The 16,383-nt window shown below is 43.4% G+C and overlaps 2 protein-coding genes across 3 annotated transcripts in view; one reads left to right on the top strand and one right to left on the bottom strand.

Moving 5' to 3' along the window:
- Positions 1-16,383, top strand: part of LOC118431271 (serine/threonine-protein kinase Nek8-like) — a 34,967-nt gene that overhangs the window by 16,207 nt on the left and 2,377 nt on the right. For both annotated transcript variants that reach the window (XM_035842385.1, XM_035842386.1), the window contains 7 exons: positions 9,426-9,505; positions 9,924-10,051; positions 10,429-10,500; positions 10,806-10,950; positions 11,384-11,578; positions 12,106-12,256; positions 15,240-15,397. In XM_035842385.1, coding sequence (XP_035698278.1) covers positions 9,426-9,505; positions 9,924-10,051; positions 10,429-10,500; positions 10,806-10,950; positions 11,384-11,578; positions 12,106-12,256; positions 15,240-15,397 — 929 coding nt within the window. The remainder of the gene's footprint in view (positions 1-9,425; positions 9,506-9,923; positions 10,052-10,428; positions 10,501-10,805; positions 10,951-11,383; positions 11,579-12,105; positions 12,257-15,239; positions 15,398-16,383) is intronic.
- Positions 6,420-8,746, bottom strand: LOC118431269 (E3 ubiquitin-protein ligase TRIM71-like). The gene has a single exon (XM_035842383.1). It carries the CDS (start codon positions 8,666-8,668, stop codon positions 6,428-6,430), a length of 2,241 nt encoding a protein of 746 aa, XP_035698276.1. The 5' UTR covers positions 8,669-8,746; the 3' UTR covers positions 6,420-6,427.

The following is a 16,383-nucleotide window of genomic DNA, read 5'->3' on the forward strand; positions in this document are numbered from 1 at the left end:
TAACTCATTCATCGAGCTACAATATCACTGCAATTACTGGCTAGTGCAGTAGAGAGACCTTTGACCCCTATTTTGTGCCCTAATTTTCCTGATTGTGAAGTATTATTTTGTCTAGCATGTTAGTCAGAGAGTACTGTGACATGTTGATAATTGTCCCTAAGCCAACATAAGAATAGTCAGTGGAAGGGAAGAAACCTCACCTGTTTGTTGGAATGTGTGGTGTGGAACTTGTATCACCAGCCACCTGCCATAGAACAGGTTTGCTCAAAGTGTGCCCAGAAATGAGTTAAATATTAACCATAACTGCTCCTTTAAGGTCACAACTACGTAATATACACAGTCACATGACTGACCTTATAGTTTAACACTTATTGTTGTGGTCTACATGTAGCTTTTATTTTAAGTGTGCAGAGTTTTATTGATGTGAAATGTGACCTCAAACCAGACTGAAGTTAGCTTGTTGAGAGCTAATTTTACACTTATTTGGGGAAGATAGTACGTGCAGTGCGCTGTACGGGATCATTATTCCAGGGAAATTCCCTTTGCTGAATGAGCACAAGTTACTGAACAGTTTACCATGGCTTAACCTCCCATCTTATAGGGACAGCAACCCTTTCCATGCATTAGTGTGCATATTGAGTGAGCAAGAACTGCCGGGATTCAGTCTCTCACGTACTGTAGGTCCTGAGGGTTAACCTTCAGTTGGTATTGTGGCACATTACTGCACTTAGAAAACTTGACAAACGTTCATTCACAACAAGATGCGTAGACATGGTACTGCAGTCAACTTTATTTGAGAACATAAATGTGAACATACACAAAGTTAGATGCAGAAAGCAACTCTATGATGGAGTACTGGTTAGCATTTTGTAAATTATCTTACAATGGTCTCAGTGATTGCAAAGACTACTTTCCACACTATTGAGAAATGATTGCATCATAATTGTAAAATGTGTCCAATTTCAATGGATGTTCAATATCAAAAAACTTAATAGTGGCCATTTTCATAGTAGGTGGATTGGCAGTGACTGTCTAAAATTTGAAGTTGATCCATTTAACAAACTATTGAGAGATAATCACAGCTCATTTACTCATTTCTTACTTACTCATCACTGTCCGGTTTATCGTCTGTTGTCCCCTCCACGGGAGGCAAGGGTTAGACATTGTTTTTTTTTTTTTACAAATTTTCTACTTCAAACCCCACATTTTTGGAAATAATTTGAGACTTCACTGCTTCTCTGGTGTCTATCCCACCCATGGCCAGTCTGATATCACCTTGACTTTGAGCTTTTGAAATTCAGCCATGTTTTGTGGCTCAGTATAGTCAGTGGCCATAGTAAGTCACACTCACTTCCAATCACTATCTGGTAAATGTACAAATAAAAGAACTGTCGCAGTGGAAGATAACATTTTTAGCTACATGTACATGTAACTAAAATTGTCAATGAAAGAAGCATGATCACTTAAACAATTTTTACTGATTTAGTGATTATTAATATCCTGAGGGAGCTACCCTTGGTTAGCTTGTAGATACTTCCTGTACCTAGCTATAGGATATTCTGCACAGTTACATGTATCTGTACTTCCTGATACAGTGGTCACCAGTATCAGTGACAAAAACATGTCCATCCTCTGTCACAGCCACCCCGTGGGGACGGTTCAGTTTGTTTCCATCACTACTTATGGTGGATACCCAGTTGCCATTTGGGCAGAACACCTGAAGCTTCTTGCTTACAATATTTGCCAGAACTATGTTCCCCCTACTGTCAGCTGACACCCCATGAGGACCCCACATATCCTGGGGCTGTTTGCCATACTGACCAAACTTGTGTTTGAAGTTCAGATTCTTGTCAAGCACCTGAACACGGTCATTATTTTTATCTGCCACAATGATGTTTTCTACTTTATCCACACAGACAAAACTAAGATCATCAAACTGCCCCTCCCCTTGCCCCTGCCCTCCCACCTGTTTCACCAGTGTCCCATCTGCCTCAAACAGGAAGATGCTGTGTTTTCCATAATCAGCTACAACAACCCTCCCATCCCTCTGTACTGCCAGGCCATAGGGGTTTGTGCAATATTCACCCAGAGGAAATTTGTGCAGCAGTTTTCCTGATGGGGAAAATTTCTTCACTTCCTTCCCAGATTTCACCACTATGGTGCCATCAGTCTGTACTGCAAGTCCTATAGGGCTGGTAGTAGGAAATGAATGACAAAACTTTCCACTCAGATCAAACACCTGAACACGTGTCTCATCAGCCACATACAGCCTGTCCCCCCTGACTGCTACACCTATAGGAGTGTCAAACTGCCCCTGCTGGCTGCCCTTCTGCCCAAACCTCAGTACAGGGTTGTTACTGCCCACATCTACAGTGAGAGAACCCAGGTCCTTGTTACCCCCCATACAGACCCCCAGTGTGTGTTTCCCTGACTCCTGAGGTCTCCAAACCCCACCCCAGACCCTCCTAACTCTGCTGGTTTGTCCCTTCCCTGCAGCTAGTGGGGGGCTACTGTGTGCTGTAGTCTGTATCAGGGTGGTTTTACCCTGTGGTGAGGTCACCTCTATCTGTGGTGTAACATCCTCACCTGTAAGATCTGCAGTGTTGGTTGTGACTGTGACAGAGCAGGGCAGACTCTCTACTGCCGGCTCCTGTACATCAATACTGAACCCAGCAAACACTGACAAGGAACCCCCAGAAACCTGGGACAGACTACAGGGTAGAAAGGTCACTTTTGTAGGACCTTCCAAACTCCTGTTATCAGTTTCCTGCAAGGAGAGTGCCTTGAACTTTTCTTCTACGCCTTGCCTCAAGATCAATGATTTTTTGTCATCTTTACAGTCTAACATCTTTTGAACAAAAATCTCTACTTCTTTGGTTTTTCCCAGTTCTGTCTCTAATTTTTCTTTCTCCTGAGACAGCTCCCTTCCCCTGTCTCTGTTGACCTTCTGTATCTTGGTGATCATCTCCTGCTCTTCAAGTTGGAGTTTGGAAATCAGACGTTTGTAGTGCTGCTGGACCTCCTTCTCCACTTGCTCACAGTTTTCTGCTGTGGCTGTGATTTCCTTGTCAAGGTTCTCCACCTTCTGGGTTATCTTGGAGATGGCTGCTTCTACTGAAGCTTTGTACTTTTGGGCAGCAACTTTATCCACTTCTTTGGGGTCATGAAGCTTTCCCCCTTAAAAAAAAAAGAAATGTACCATACTTACAAACCTTTCTAATTACTCAAGATATGACAGTCCAATGATGAATACAATGATGGCCATGGCACAAACAAAATTTGGCAACATATCTTGTTATTTTTTTTAGAACAATTATTGTTGACAGGCAGTGAATTTATCACTGGACACAGTCATCATCTCAGCACATCATTACTTGTACAACTGTGTCTCACTTATTATACATGTTCTACACCAAGGTTTATCATTCAGACCTACCTTGAAGTTCCTTCCTCTGCTGTTGTTGAAGCCGTTCTGCTTTCTTTGCTAGTTTCCCTTTCTTAAGACTCCTTAAGACTTGCACAAGAAAGCCAAGGTTGCCTGTGTTGATCCTGTTGTCAGCCTCCAGCATGTTGAACATCTCATGAGGTGTTGCTTGTTCCACTCTCCCCTGTCCAAGACCTTCCCGAGCGAGAATGGCCCGCAGGTTTCTCACATCTTCTTCTGATAAACTGTCAGAAATCTTGACGAACAGTCGGGTTAGGGGAGAAAGTTCAGCCATGGTTGGTCTGGACCAGTGTCTCCTTCAGGGTATTTCAGGAGTCTGGAAAGTATCAATTAAAGATAAATGTCTTCAATACTCACCCTGTCTTAGACATTTAATATAATTATATCCTCCCACAACTGATGTTACAGTTATAGTCTGTAACAGTTGTACTGTTATAATTGGACTGCAAACACTGTGTTCCTGCATGCAGAGTTTTATCCCTAGCCTTTACTCATTGTTTGGAATCCCACTATTTTTCAATCCTTTAAGTGTAACACAGAGGTCATTGTGATATTGGTTACCTTGTAAAGGTGCAGCCACATTTGTGATTTTGTCCTTGGCTACTGTTTTTTTTTTGTTGTCGTAGGATTTAAAAAACAAGCCTTATAACATATATGATCGAATTTTATACTACCTAAAGTATGACACATCCACAACTGTCACAAGAATGCCTTCAATTTTCTGTTGTAAACCTGTTACAGACCTGATTCAGTTGACAACATTCATTTTTACATCCGTTACAATATACACAATGTACATTTATGAGGCACTACGTGACTTGTATTGTGTACATGAGTCACACCAATGGCATGAACATACTGGTCCAAGAGAAATACTATCAGTTGTATTTGCTGATAGCTAGAAGTTAAACTGCAGCTTTATCAAGGGCATTTACTTGTCTTTGTCTTCTTGATACTTTTTGGGTGCTACAACCCTGACAATTAAATAACTCATTCATTTAATGAGCTAATATTACCGCAATTACTGGCCAGTGTAGTAAATAGACCTTTGATCCCTATTTTGTGCCCTAATTTTCCTGACTGTGAAGTGTTCTTATGTCTAACATGTTAGTCAGAGATTACTGTGACATGTTGATAATTGTCCCTAAGCCAACATAAGAATAGTCAGTGGAAGGGAAGAAACCTCACCTGTTTGTTGGAATATTGGGTGTGGAACTTGTATCACCTGCCACCTGCCATAGAACTGGTTTGCTCAAAGTGTGCCCAGAAATGAGTTAAATATTAACCATAACTGCTCTCTTAAGGTCACAACTATGTGTACACAGTGACATGACAGACTTTAAAAAATAAACTTTAAAAAAAGATAAGTGTGCATAATAATGTTACCTCAAACCAGACTGAGGTTAGCTTGCTGAAGTCTCAGCTAATTATTTTTTCCCAAAGGAGAAAACAGTCTGTTTTTGTTGTGTTCTTTTTCTTTCTTTCTCCAAACAGAATAGGTTTATGGAAAAGACTGGGCTGTGCATCCAGCCTGGCTACCTGGGCTGTCTACTTAGACTAGCTATCACATCAGGCTACTCAGATACCCCCATTCATAGCCCCAATTCTTTTTTTTTCAATCATACACACTACTTTGGAGTGATCCTAGCGTATATTATTGAGAGTATATATTTTTTTAGGGAAAACATTCTGCATTTTTCCAAAAATGTTGCCTTTCTAGTTTTATGTCTTATTTTGGCAAAGAAGACATTATTGTGCAGTATTTGTACGGGTTCATTATTCCAGGGAAATTCCCCTTGTTGATTGAACACAAATTAATAAACAGTTTACCATGGCTTAACCTCCCATCCTAGCTATAGGGACTGCAACTCTTTACAGTAGCATGCATATTAGGTGAGCAAGGACTGCCAGGATTCAGACTCGCTTACTGAAGTTCCTGAGGGTTGGTATTGTGGCACTTTGCTGCACTTAAAACTTGTAACTTCATAACAAGATGCGTAGACATGGGGAACTGCAGTCAATTTTATTTGAGAACATACATTGTAGATGTGAACATTATACACAAACTTAGATGCAGAAAGCAACTGTTACACTATAATGGACCTGGTGACTGGTTACCAATTTGTACATCTTACATTGATCTCAATGATTGCAAAGACTACACTAAGTATACTTTCCACACTATTGAGAAATGATTGCATCGTTGTAAAATGTGTCCAATTTCAATGGATGTTCAATCTCAAAAAGCTTTTAGTGTCCATTTTTCATAGTAGGTGGATTGGCAGTCTAGAAGTCGATCCATAAACTATTGAGAGATACATGTACATCGTAATCACACTCACTTACTCACTGTCAGGTTTATCGTCTGTTGTTCCCCCTGCTAGGCATTGCTTAGGGTTAGACATTCTTGTAAAACCTTCTTATTCAAACCCCACATTTTTGGAAATAATTTTGAGACTTCACTCCTTCTCTGGTGTCTATCCCACCCATGGCCAGTCTGATTTCACCTTGACTTTGTCACTTTGAGCTTTTGAATTTGAACCATTTTTTGTGGCTCACTAGTCAGTGGCCATAGTACATTTTTGTAAATCACACACACTTCCAATCACTATCTGGTTAATATACAAATAAAAGAACTGTCACAGTGGAAGATTACATTAATCTTTAGCTACATCTAACTAAAATTGTCAATGAAAGAAGCATGATCACTTAAACAATTTTTACTCATTTAGTGATTATTAATATCCTGAGGGAGCTACCCTTGGTTAGCTTGTAGATACTTCCTGTACCTAGCTACTGTAAATGCAGAAATGTTCGCGGTGGATTTTTGTTCGCGGTTTTTGCGTCAGCCATTTCACCGCGAAACTAAAACCACTGCGAACATTTTTCCTGGGCATTAAGATACTACAGTGCATGGTGCTACCGCGAAATTAAAACCACTGCGAACTTAAATGCATTTACAGTATATGATGGTCTGTAATGTTACATGTATTTGTACTTCCTGATACAGTGGTCACCAGGATCAGCTACAAACACATGTCTATCCTCTGTCACAGCCACCCCGTGGGGTGCGTTCAGTTTGTCCCCATCACTACTTATGGTAGAAACCCAGATGCCATTTGGGTTGAACACCTGAAGCTTCCTGCCATGTTTTGCACCAAGTTCATCAGAGTTATCTCCTCTATTTGCCAGAACTATGTTCCCCCTGCTGTCAGCTGACACCCCATGAGGCCACTCCATGTCCTGTTGCTGTCTGCCCCTCTGACCAAACTTGCGTTTGAAGTTCAGATTCTGGTCAAACACCTGTACACGGTGGTTGTATTTATCTGCCACAATGATGTTGTCTTCTTTATCCACACAGACAAAACATGGGTTGTCAAACTGCCCCTCCCCCTTCCCCTGCCCTCCCACCTGTTTCACCAGAGTCCCATCTGCCTCAAACAGGAAGATGCTGTGTTTGCCATAATCAGCTACAACAACCCTCCCATCCCTCTGTACTGCCAGGCTGTAGGGGTTTGTGCAATATTCACCCAGAGGAAATGTGTGCAGCAGTTTTCCCGATGGGGAAAATTTCTTTACTTCCTTCCCAGATTTCACCACTATGGTGCCATCAGTCTGAATTGCAACTGACCAAGGTTGTCCATCAGTTGCCAATGAGAAGCAAAAGTTCCCACTGAGATCAAACACCTGAACACGCTTGTTGAAAGTATCAGCCACATACAGCCTGTCCCCCCTAACTGCTACATTTATAGGACTGTCAAACTGCCCCTGCTGGCTGCCCTCCTGCCCAAACCTCAGTACAGGGTTGTTACTGCCCACATCTACAGTGAGAGAACCCAGATCTTTCTTACCCCCCATACAGACCCCCAATGTGTGTTTCCCTGACTCCTGAGGTCTCCACTCTGCACCCCAGACCCTCCTAACTCTGCTGGTTTGTCCCTTCCCTGCAGCTAGCGGGGGGCTACTGTGTGCTGTAGTCTGTATCAGGGTGGTTTTGCCCTGTGGTGAGGTCACCTCTATCTGTGGTGTAACATCCCCACCTGTAAGATCTGCAGTGTTGGCTGTGACTGTGACAGAGCAGGGCAGACTCTCTACTGCCGGCTCCTCAACATCAATATTGAACCCAGCAAACACTGACAAGGAACCCCCAGAAACCTGGGACAGACTACAGGGTTGAAAGGTCACTCTTGTACGACCTTCCAAAGTTCTATTACCTGTTTGCTGTGAGGCCAGCTGCTTGAGCCTTTCTTCCATTTGTTGCCTTAAGGACAAAAGTTCTGTCTTGTTCTCACGATCTAAGATATTTTGACAGAATTTAAGACCCTCATTGGTCTTTTCAAACTCCCTGGTTATTTCTTCTTTCTCATGAGTCAGTTCATCTTCCCTGTCCTTTTTTACCTTGTCCACTTTGTTGGTCATCTTCTGCTTTTCATGCTGGAGTTTTGAGATCAAGTCTTCGTAGTGCTTTTCAATGTTTTTCTTCACCTTGTCACAGTTCTCTGCTGTGGCCGTGAGTTCTCTGTCAAGGTTCTCCACTTGCTGGTTTATTTTAGAGGCGACAGCTTCTGTTTGCTGCATCAAACCCTCTACTGCAGCTCTGTACTTTGGAGCTACTTTCTCCACTTCTCTTGGATCATGGTTTTCCCCAGGCCTGTGTTCATCCACGGTGCAGGCTATGCAGACCAGGGTTGCACAGGGCTCGCAGTAGAAGGTTGTACGCTGGCCTGGGTGTCGGGGGCAGTAGATCTGTCTGGTGTACTGTGATCTGGCAGTGGGATTCTCAAGGTCATTCAAGGTGATGATGTGATGATCTTGGAGTGCAGGTGTGTTCCTGTGTACACTGATGCAGTTCTGACACAGCAGGAAAGTGCAGTCCCCACAGACAGCTGTAGCTTGTGCGCCAGACTTGCACATCTGACACTGAACATGAGACATCTTGCTGAGTTTCAGCTTCCTGAAGTCCAGCAGTTTGTTGATGTAGAAGTTGGTGCTGAGTTTGTCCACACCTCCTGACTGTACCGGGCACAAGAGTTTCACATTGGAGCGACACAGAGGGCACTGAAAGTTCTTCCCTCCATTTTTGTTGGCCAGATCTTCCACACACTTCCGACAAAAGGTGTGAAAACAGGGCAGAAGTTTTGGATCCTCGTACAAGTTCAGACAAACTGAACAGGTCAGAAACTCGTCATCAAAGTCTTCAGCTATGCTGCTTGCTGCTGCCATGGTTACACAACTGTTTTACAGACCAGAATTCAAAGAAAAGCAAAATGTTCAAAAATATGTCCCTAGTACAGAAGGTGGCTGCAAATGTGCCCAAAGTTCTCCCACAGCCCTCTGTTGCTAATGAACTTTAGTCCTGGACAAATACATTGCCCTCAGGTGATTGGGCCATATTATTGAGTCTGTAAACATTCTACCCCTCAAGTGTCCATTTGCAAATACCAAGAACCGTCCAAACATGTGACGTAATGTTGACCAAAGGTAGTTGCTGATAACAAAGTCTTATCTGGCAATATCAACAACTCAGCCGTTTTAGTTGAACTTTGGAAACTCACACTCAGCATTGAGCATGTGTACAAAGAAAATATTTACTAACACAATCAAAGATGAGTTGTTACCTACATGTACATCATGATAAAGTACCCTTCTCCAGAAAATATGCTATTTGACTCACAGTGTATCATCAAGGCATTAAGTCTATCAGTGGACAAGCCTTTAATGTAGTGGATTGTGTGGCCCAAGGGCTAAATGAAAAAGGGATGGACACTGCCCCTGCACACCAGAAGGTGTGGGAAGTTTTAAACTTAAGTCAAATGTAATCAGCAAATCATGGGCAACCAATTAATGAGACATAGTTTTTGATAAATGACAGTCATTCTTTGTTTAATTATTTATTTTTCATTGTGCACAGTAACGTCATGAAATAATACTTTAAATATGGTATTTGATTTTCTATCCTCTTTGCATGTTTATCCTCCAGACCCCAGCACCCGTTATCCAGCCTCCCACCTGTGACCAGAGGCCGGGGCAGCAGGGTCAGCAGTGCACGCTCGCACAGGAGTGAGTAGGGACAGAGAAATACAAAATTATCACAAAAATCATGGTAAAAAGAACTGACAAGGATTGACAAATGCCTACAAGCGTAAGGAGTAAGAACGAAAGATAGCCGTTGAATGTCTGGAGTGAACGGAAAGGAAATCAGAATAAAAGTCACTCATCTTAGCAAAGAGTGTCTTCGAACGTTTAAGATAAAGAGTGAGAATTAGAAAGGATATTTACAGAGAAAGATTAACAGATTGGAAGATTTGTTTGTAATTTGATAAGCTTTAAAGTATTCATAGAGCTAAACATTTATCAAAGTAACCCTCTCTCTGCAAACACAGCCTTTAGGCGCCACATTTGTATTAAATATTGGTCACAAGGTTGTAGCAGCAGGAACATGAAGTTCAAGCATTGATGTATCCTCTCTGTCCTCCAGGTGCAGCCAGTGTAGTGCTGGACTCCAGCGGTAACCTAGCGCAGCCACGCCCACTGTCGTCAGTGTTTTCCTGGGGAGGGGGGATCACCCAACCGGTCAAACTGCAGCTGCCTCACAGCGACACTCAGGTGAAAATGCAGCTCAATGATATTTTCATTACAGTTTTACCATCTGACAAAATGGTATTCTCTCACTCAGGTCATAGTAAGTAAAAAGCACAGAGTCTAATTTCCCAGTTTCTATCAAATTAAAAACTGTCACAGTAAAATTTGTAAGGAGGCACTATGTTTCAAGCAAGGCATTTGACTTACCTCTGCAGCAAGTGAGCAATTCAAGTTGAAATATAAGGCTCCTAGAAACATGATAACAAACTTCGATAAGATTTGTACCTTAGATTATGTTTCACTGTGTTCAAGATCACAACATTATAGAAATACCAGACATACATGTAGTTGTCAAATGTGAATCTAAGTGATTGATTGATCGATGATTGATTGATTGACAGGTAATGCAGGTGTCGACAGGACGTACCCAGAAGGCAGGAGTGACCCGGAATGGCCGACTCATCATGTGGGAGGTGAGTCTTCCAAAGACTCATTAAAGCATATTTTCTACATATGCTGAGAGTCGCAGGCTATAAGATGTGCCACACAGGGATATCGAACTCGGACATTTGAGGACGAATTTTAGAAAATAAAGGGGGAGCAGTGTAACAGTGGGGTTAAAGCGCCGCCAAACTGACCATGCCAAATGGGTCTAATTTTGAGCAAGCATGAAATACTTTCTGGAAGTCCTCAAATTGCAGTAAGCCTTAAAGTTGCTTGGCAAAACATTTAGTTGTCTTTGACAACTTTTAACAAAACATTGTACATCCTCCTGCAGGTCCCAACTGTTGCCACGGACGCTGCCATGCCGGGTGCCACTGACCATGCCGCCCTGCAGTTCATCCCGCGGTTCCTAGAGGGCCAGTCTGGTGTCACCATCAAACAGGTGTCATGTGGGGACCTCTTCACAGCGTGTCTCACAGGTGGGGGAACTTCTAGAATCAGGGCTTACTGTTAATCACTCAACAGAGATGGCAGACTTAATCACTGTACAAACAATGATCTCTGTATACTTTGTCTGACCTTTACCTCTTCCCTCATGACCTCAAAGAAAACTGGGCTGCATGCAGATTTGAACTTTCATAAATAAACAAAGGTTCAAACTAACAAACAAACAACTAGTCTGGGAAGTGGTTTTCAGCCCAGTTACACCTGTACAGTTAATTGCACACCGGATAACTGCACACTTCGGTCAATTGCACAGAATCCCAAAATCCCAAACCCATTTGCTCCATTGTTAGTGACTTCGCATTTCTGCATATGCTGGATAATTGCACAAAATACGCTGACAATTGAGGTGTGCAATTAAACGGCTTCTACTGTATTGATACATGTGTCTTGTTCCATCCTCCACAGACCGCGGGATCCTGATGACGTTCGGCAGCGGAACAAACGGTTGCCTGGGACACGGGCAGACAAACGACGTGCAGCAGGCCAAGATAGTGGAGGCTCTGCTGGGGTTTGAGGTGACGCTGGTGTCGTGTGGCGCAACGCACGTCATGGCCGTCACCAACGAACACGAGGTGTTCTCCTGGGGCAGGGGTGACCACGGTAGGTTTGGCTGACAAACTGTCTTTACGTTAGTCAAAGCATCAAGTCATACGAGGAATGCTTCTGATTTTAAGGCAACTTTTATTTATGTTAGGTAAATGTACTTGGGGTCTTTAGGGTAACAAAGGAATGGGTCACTTTGGAGTTGGGAAGACAATTTCTGCAACTTTGGAATGTCTGACAAATCTTTTTTGTATACACCTGTGGTATTGCACACTTCAGAAATTTTAAATCACTTTTATTGATAAACATATAGTCATTGACCTTGACTTGGAATTATGTAGAACATCTAAGATTGGGGAGCAAATAATGCTACAATGTCATGTATTCCACCCGCCATTAGTTTTTTTCTTGTTTACTTGTTGATCTTCCTTTTAATGGAGAGTGACTAGCTTGATGATCATGGATTCTTTATGTGGTGTACTTAATTAAGTGTTGGGTGTCTTTCTATGTTCTACTACACAAAGAAGCCATGTATTATGGTTTGACCTTGTCACTCTTGTTCACCTTGACCTTTTGTTCCGCAGGTCGTCTGGGGTTAGGAAACAGAGAGTCCTACTCTACCCCCCAGCCCGTCCCCATCCCCTCTCCCCACCTGGTCAAATCTGTACACTGTGGAGTGGACTGTTCCATTCTACTTACTACAGACAACAGGCTACTGGGGTGTGGCAGTAACAGGTCAGTTTGTTTGTTTGTTTGTTTGTTTGTTTATCAAGTCTGTACACTGTGGAGTGGGCTGTTCCATTTTACTGACTACTGACAACAGGCTACTGGGGTGTGGCAGTAACAGGTCAGTTTGTTTGTGTGTTTGTTTGTTTGTCAAGTCTGTACACTGTGGGGTGGACTGTTCCATTCTGTTGACTACTGACAACAGGCTGCTCGGGTGTGGCAGTAACAGGTCAGTTTGTTTGTTTGTTTGTTTGTTTGTGTGTTTGTCACGTCTGTACACTGTGGAGTGGACTGTTCCATTCTGTTGACTACCGACATCAGGCTGCTCGGGTGTGGCAGTAACAGGTCAGTTTGTTTGTTTGTTTGTTTGTTTGTGTGTTTGTCACGTCTGTACACTGTGGAGTAGACTGTTCCATTCTACTGACTACTGACAACAGGCTACTGGGGTGTGGCAAAACAGGTCAGTTTGTTTGTTTATTTGTTTGTTTGTCGGGTCTGTACACTGTGGAGTAGACTGTTCCATTCTACCGACTACTGACAACAGGCTACTGGGGTGTGGCAGTAACAGGTCAGTTTGTTTGTTTGTTTGTTTGTTTGTTTGTCAAGTCTGTACACTGTGGAGTGGACTGTTCCATTCTACTGACTACTGACAACAGGCTTCTGGGGTGTGGCAGTAACAGGTCAGTTTGTTTGTTTGTTTGTTTGTCAAGTCTGTACACTGTGGAGTGGACTGTTCCATTCTACTGACAACAGACAACAGGCTACTTGGGTGTGGCAGTAACAGGTCAGTTTGTTTGTTTGTTTGTTTGTTTGTTTGTTTGTTTGTTTGTCAAGTCTGTACACTGTGGAGTGGACTGTTCCATTCTACTGACTACTGACAACAGGCTACTCGGGTGTGGCAGTAACAGGTCAGTTTGTTTGTTTGTTTGTTTGTTTGTCAAGTCTGTACACTGTACGTGGAGTGGACTGTTCCATTCTACTGACCACCGACAACAGGCTGCTGGGATGTGGGAGTAACAGGTCAGTGGGCCATACTAATCTTTACTTGATGAATTGTAGTATATCCCTATATCTTTTCTGATTACAAAACTGTAATCTAATTTCAGCCCTATCTTCTTCTTTCATGTTATTACCTATAGGAGTGGGTACCGGTACGGTGTACTGGTACAAAACTATTTTTTTCAGACCTGGACCTGATCCTTTGGACCTGAACCATACCTGTACCTGAATTTTCAGTTCCGGCACCCCTTAGGGACCGTACGGCATTTAGCGAGGGGGGAGGGCCGGTCGCCAGGGGGGGGAGGGCCAAGCAAAAAAATATTTTGCCAGGGGGAGGGCCTTGCAAAAAAATTTTGACTTGGGGGGGGGGGGCCAAGCAAAAAAAAAAATAGCTTGGTCTGCCAGCAAAATATGTCCCTTAAAATCCAAGAAACGGCATTTCAGAGGGTCAAGATTTCAAAATTTTTCTGGACCTCTGCAAGGGATCGCCCAAGGTTGGCGCTCGGGACACAGTGAAAATGCGAAAGGGAGGGGGCGGGGCTTATGCATGACGCCCTCGAAAACCTTTTTCACTTACAGAAATGTTATTAAACTCTAGATTAGTCTGCCAGCAAAATTTACCCTAAGGCTTGTCTTATTGCCCTCAAAATGTAAGAAATGGCGTTTCAGAGCTCGAGGGTAAATATTTGCAAATTTCCCTGGATCCCTTTTGACGTGACCGGCCTCGCGCCTTTGGTGACCGACATCGTGATAATGTGTTTGGGGGGATTTAATTTTGTATTTCTAAATTAAAATGCCATTAAAGTTAGCTTTGTTTGTCAGCAAAATATTTCCCTCAAACTGAAGGAAATAGCTTTTAAGAGGGTCAAGATTTCAAAATTTTCCCGGACCTAACGTTACCTTGCGATTCTTCGTGCCTTTGGCGCCCGGACATGGTGTTCGGAACGTCGTTCTCAAAAACTTGAAACCCTCGTATTTTTTTTTCATAGAAATGTCATCTAACCAGCAAATTTTCCCATAAAAAAACTTAAAGCAATGCAGGAAATCGTAGCAAAAAAGCGTGGCATTTCTAAAACTATTAAAAATAAAAGATCTCCTGCAAGTCTGCGTTCTCACGCCCGCCGGCGGCTAGAGAGAGGCGACCGGTCTATCCCGCCGTGGGAAAATCAGTGTCACGCGTCGGCGCCCCCCTCCCCACTACAGTTTTGGTTAGTCGAATCGTGCTGTCGTTTTGGTTTTCATTTTTCCCCCGATTTACCGTAAGTTATTACCACCACAGAACCAAGAAAAATTACAAAATATATGTAAATTAAAAATAGTTTCCGTCAAGCCGCTCAGGCCCGCGAGCTTGCAATACGTAAATTTAGGGAGCGGGGCGCGCGCCACTTCGTGGCGCAAATCTACTAGAAATTCAGATACAAATGCTTTTTAGGTGTTGTTTTAATATCAAAACAATGAAATAGCTTCTATAAAGTAAATATTTATGCCTCTATGAAGCAGATATCTATCCCTCTATTAAGCAGATATTTTGAGCCATTCTGTTTTCCTTTTTTTACTAGGGGTGAGAGATCTGCTTCTCGATGAAAATCATGAAAAAGTATGACGCAAAGCACATTTCCAAATGGGAGCGCAGTGTTTTATTGGCGTCTTGAATATTTTTTTCAAAGTTAATAGGAGGGGGAGGGCCAAGCAAAAAAATTTTGACTTGGGGGAGGGCCTAGCAAAAAATTTTCTACCTAGGGGGAGGGCCTAGCAAAAAATTTTTGACCCGACCCTCTGGCGACTGGCCCTCCCCCCTCACTAAACGCCGTACGGTCCCTTAATTACCAATCCCTGTAGTGTACATGATCTTGTGAACATGTGATCAAAGATGGCAAGAACTTTACATTGTCCCCTACCAGGTCCCCTTTCCTGCATGTTGAGTGATAGTTGGAGTGCTCTGATGTAGATGCCATCCTTTATCCCCTCACATTCTATCCCCATTTTTTTTCAGACACAACAAGTTGGGCCTTGACATCCTGCCCGCGGATGACTCCCCCTCCCAGCAGATAGATGAGATGTGTGTGTTTGTACCGGCCAGCTCAGCTCCTCTGCTGACCACCAGGATCGCAGCTGTGGCACTGGGAACATCACATTCCGCTGCTATCACAGGTGGGACAACGGGGTTTGGTCATTCACGTCTGTCTGTGTTTGTGTCTGTCCTTGTGTGTTTGTGCCTGCGAGCTCTGCTCCTCTGCTGACTACCAGGATTGCAGCTGTGGCACTGGGAACCTCACATTCTGCTGCCATCACAGGTGAGACAGCAGGGTTTGCTACTTCACCCTCGTGTCTGTCTGTGTGTGTGTCTGTGTGTGTGTCTATCCTTGTGTGTGTGCCTGACAGTGTGTGTTTGTGTCTATGTGTGTGTCTGTCCTTGTGTGTTTGTGCCGGTGAGCTCCGCTCCTCTACTGACCACCAGGATCGCAGCTGTGGCACTGGGAACCTCACATTCAGCTGCCATCACAGGTTTGTTACTTCACCCTCATGTCTGTCTGTGTGTGTCCTTCTGTGTTTGTGTGTTTGTGCCAGCTAGATCCCTCCGCTACTGACCACCTGAGGATCGCAGATGTGGCCCTGTGGCAGGTGGGACAACAGGGTTTGTTACTTCACCCTCGTGTCTGTGTGTGTGTGTCTATCTGTGTGTGTGTGTGTGTGTCTGTGTCTGTCGCTCCTCTGCTGACCACTAGGATTGCAGCCGTGGCTCTGGGAACCTCACATTCAGCTGCCATCACAGGTGAGACAGCAGGGTTCGTTACTTCACCCTCGTGTCTGTCTGTGTGTCTGTCCTTGTTTTTTGTGTCTGTGTGTGTGTGTCCCAGCTAGATCACTCCTCTGCTGACCACCAGGATCGCAGCTGTGGCGATGGGAACATCACATTCTGCTGCCATTTCAGGTGGGGCAGCAGGGTTTGTTACTTCATCCCCTATCTGTCTGTCAGTTTGTGTGTGTGTGTGTGTCTTTTTGTGTGTGCATCTGTTTTGTCTAGTTCAGGATTACTGCAGTGACACTGGCAATACTCACATTCTAATTCAAAACACATATTATAATGTATCTGCCAAAGTTAGGAAGTACTCAATGTCTGAAAGGCTTTTAAAGAT

This window comes from Branchiostoma floridae, chromosome 15 (assembly GCF_000003815.2).
Source record: "Branchiostoma floridae strain S238N-H82 chromosome 15, Bfl_VNyyK, whole genome shotgun sequence".
Classification (NCBI taxonomy): Eukaryota; Metazoa; Chordata; class Leptocardii; order Amphioxiformes; family Branchiostomatidae; genus Branchiostoma; species Branchiostoma floridae.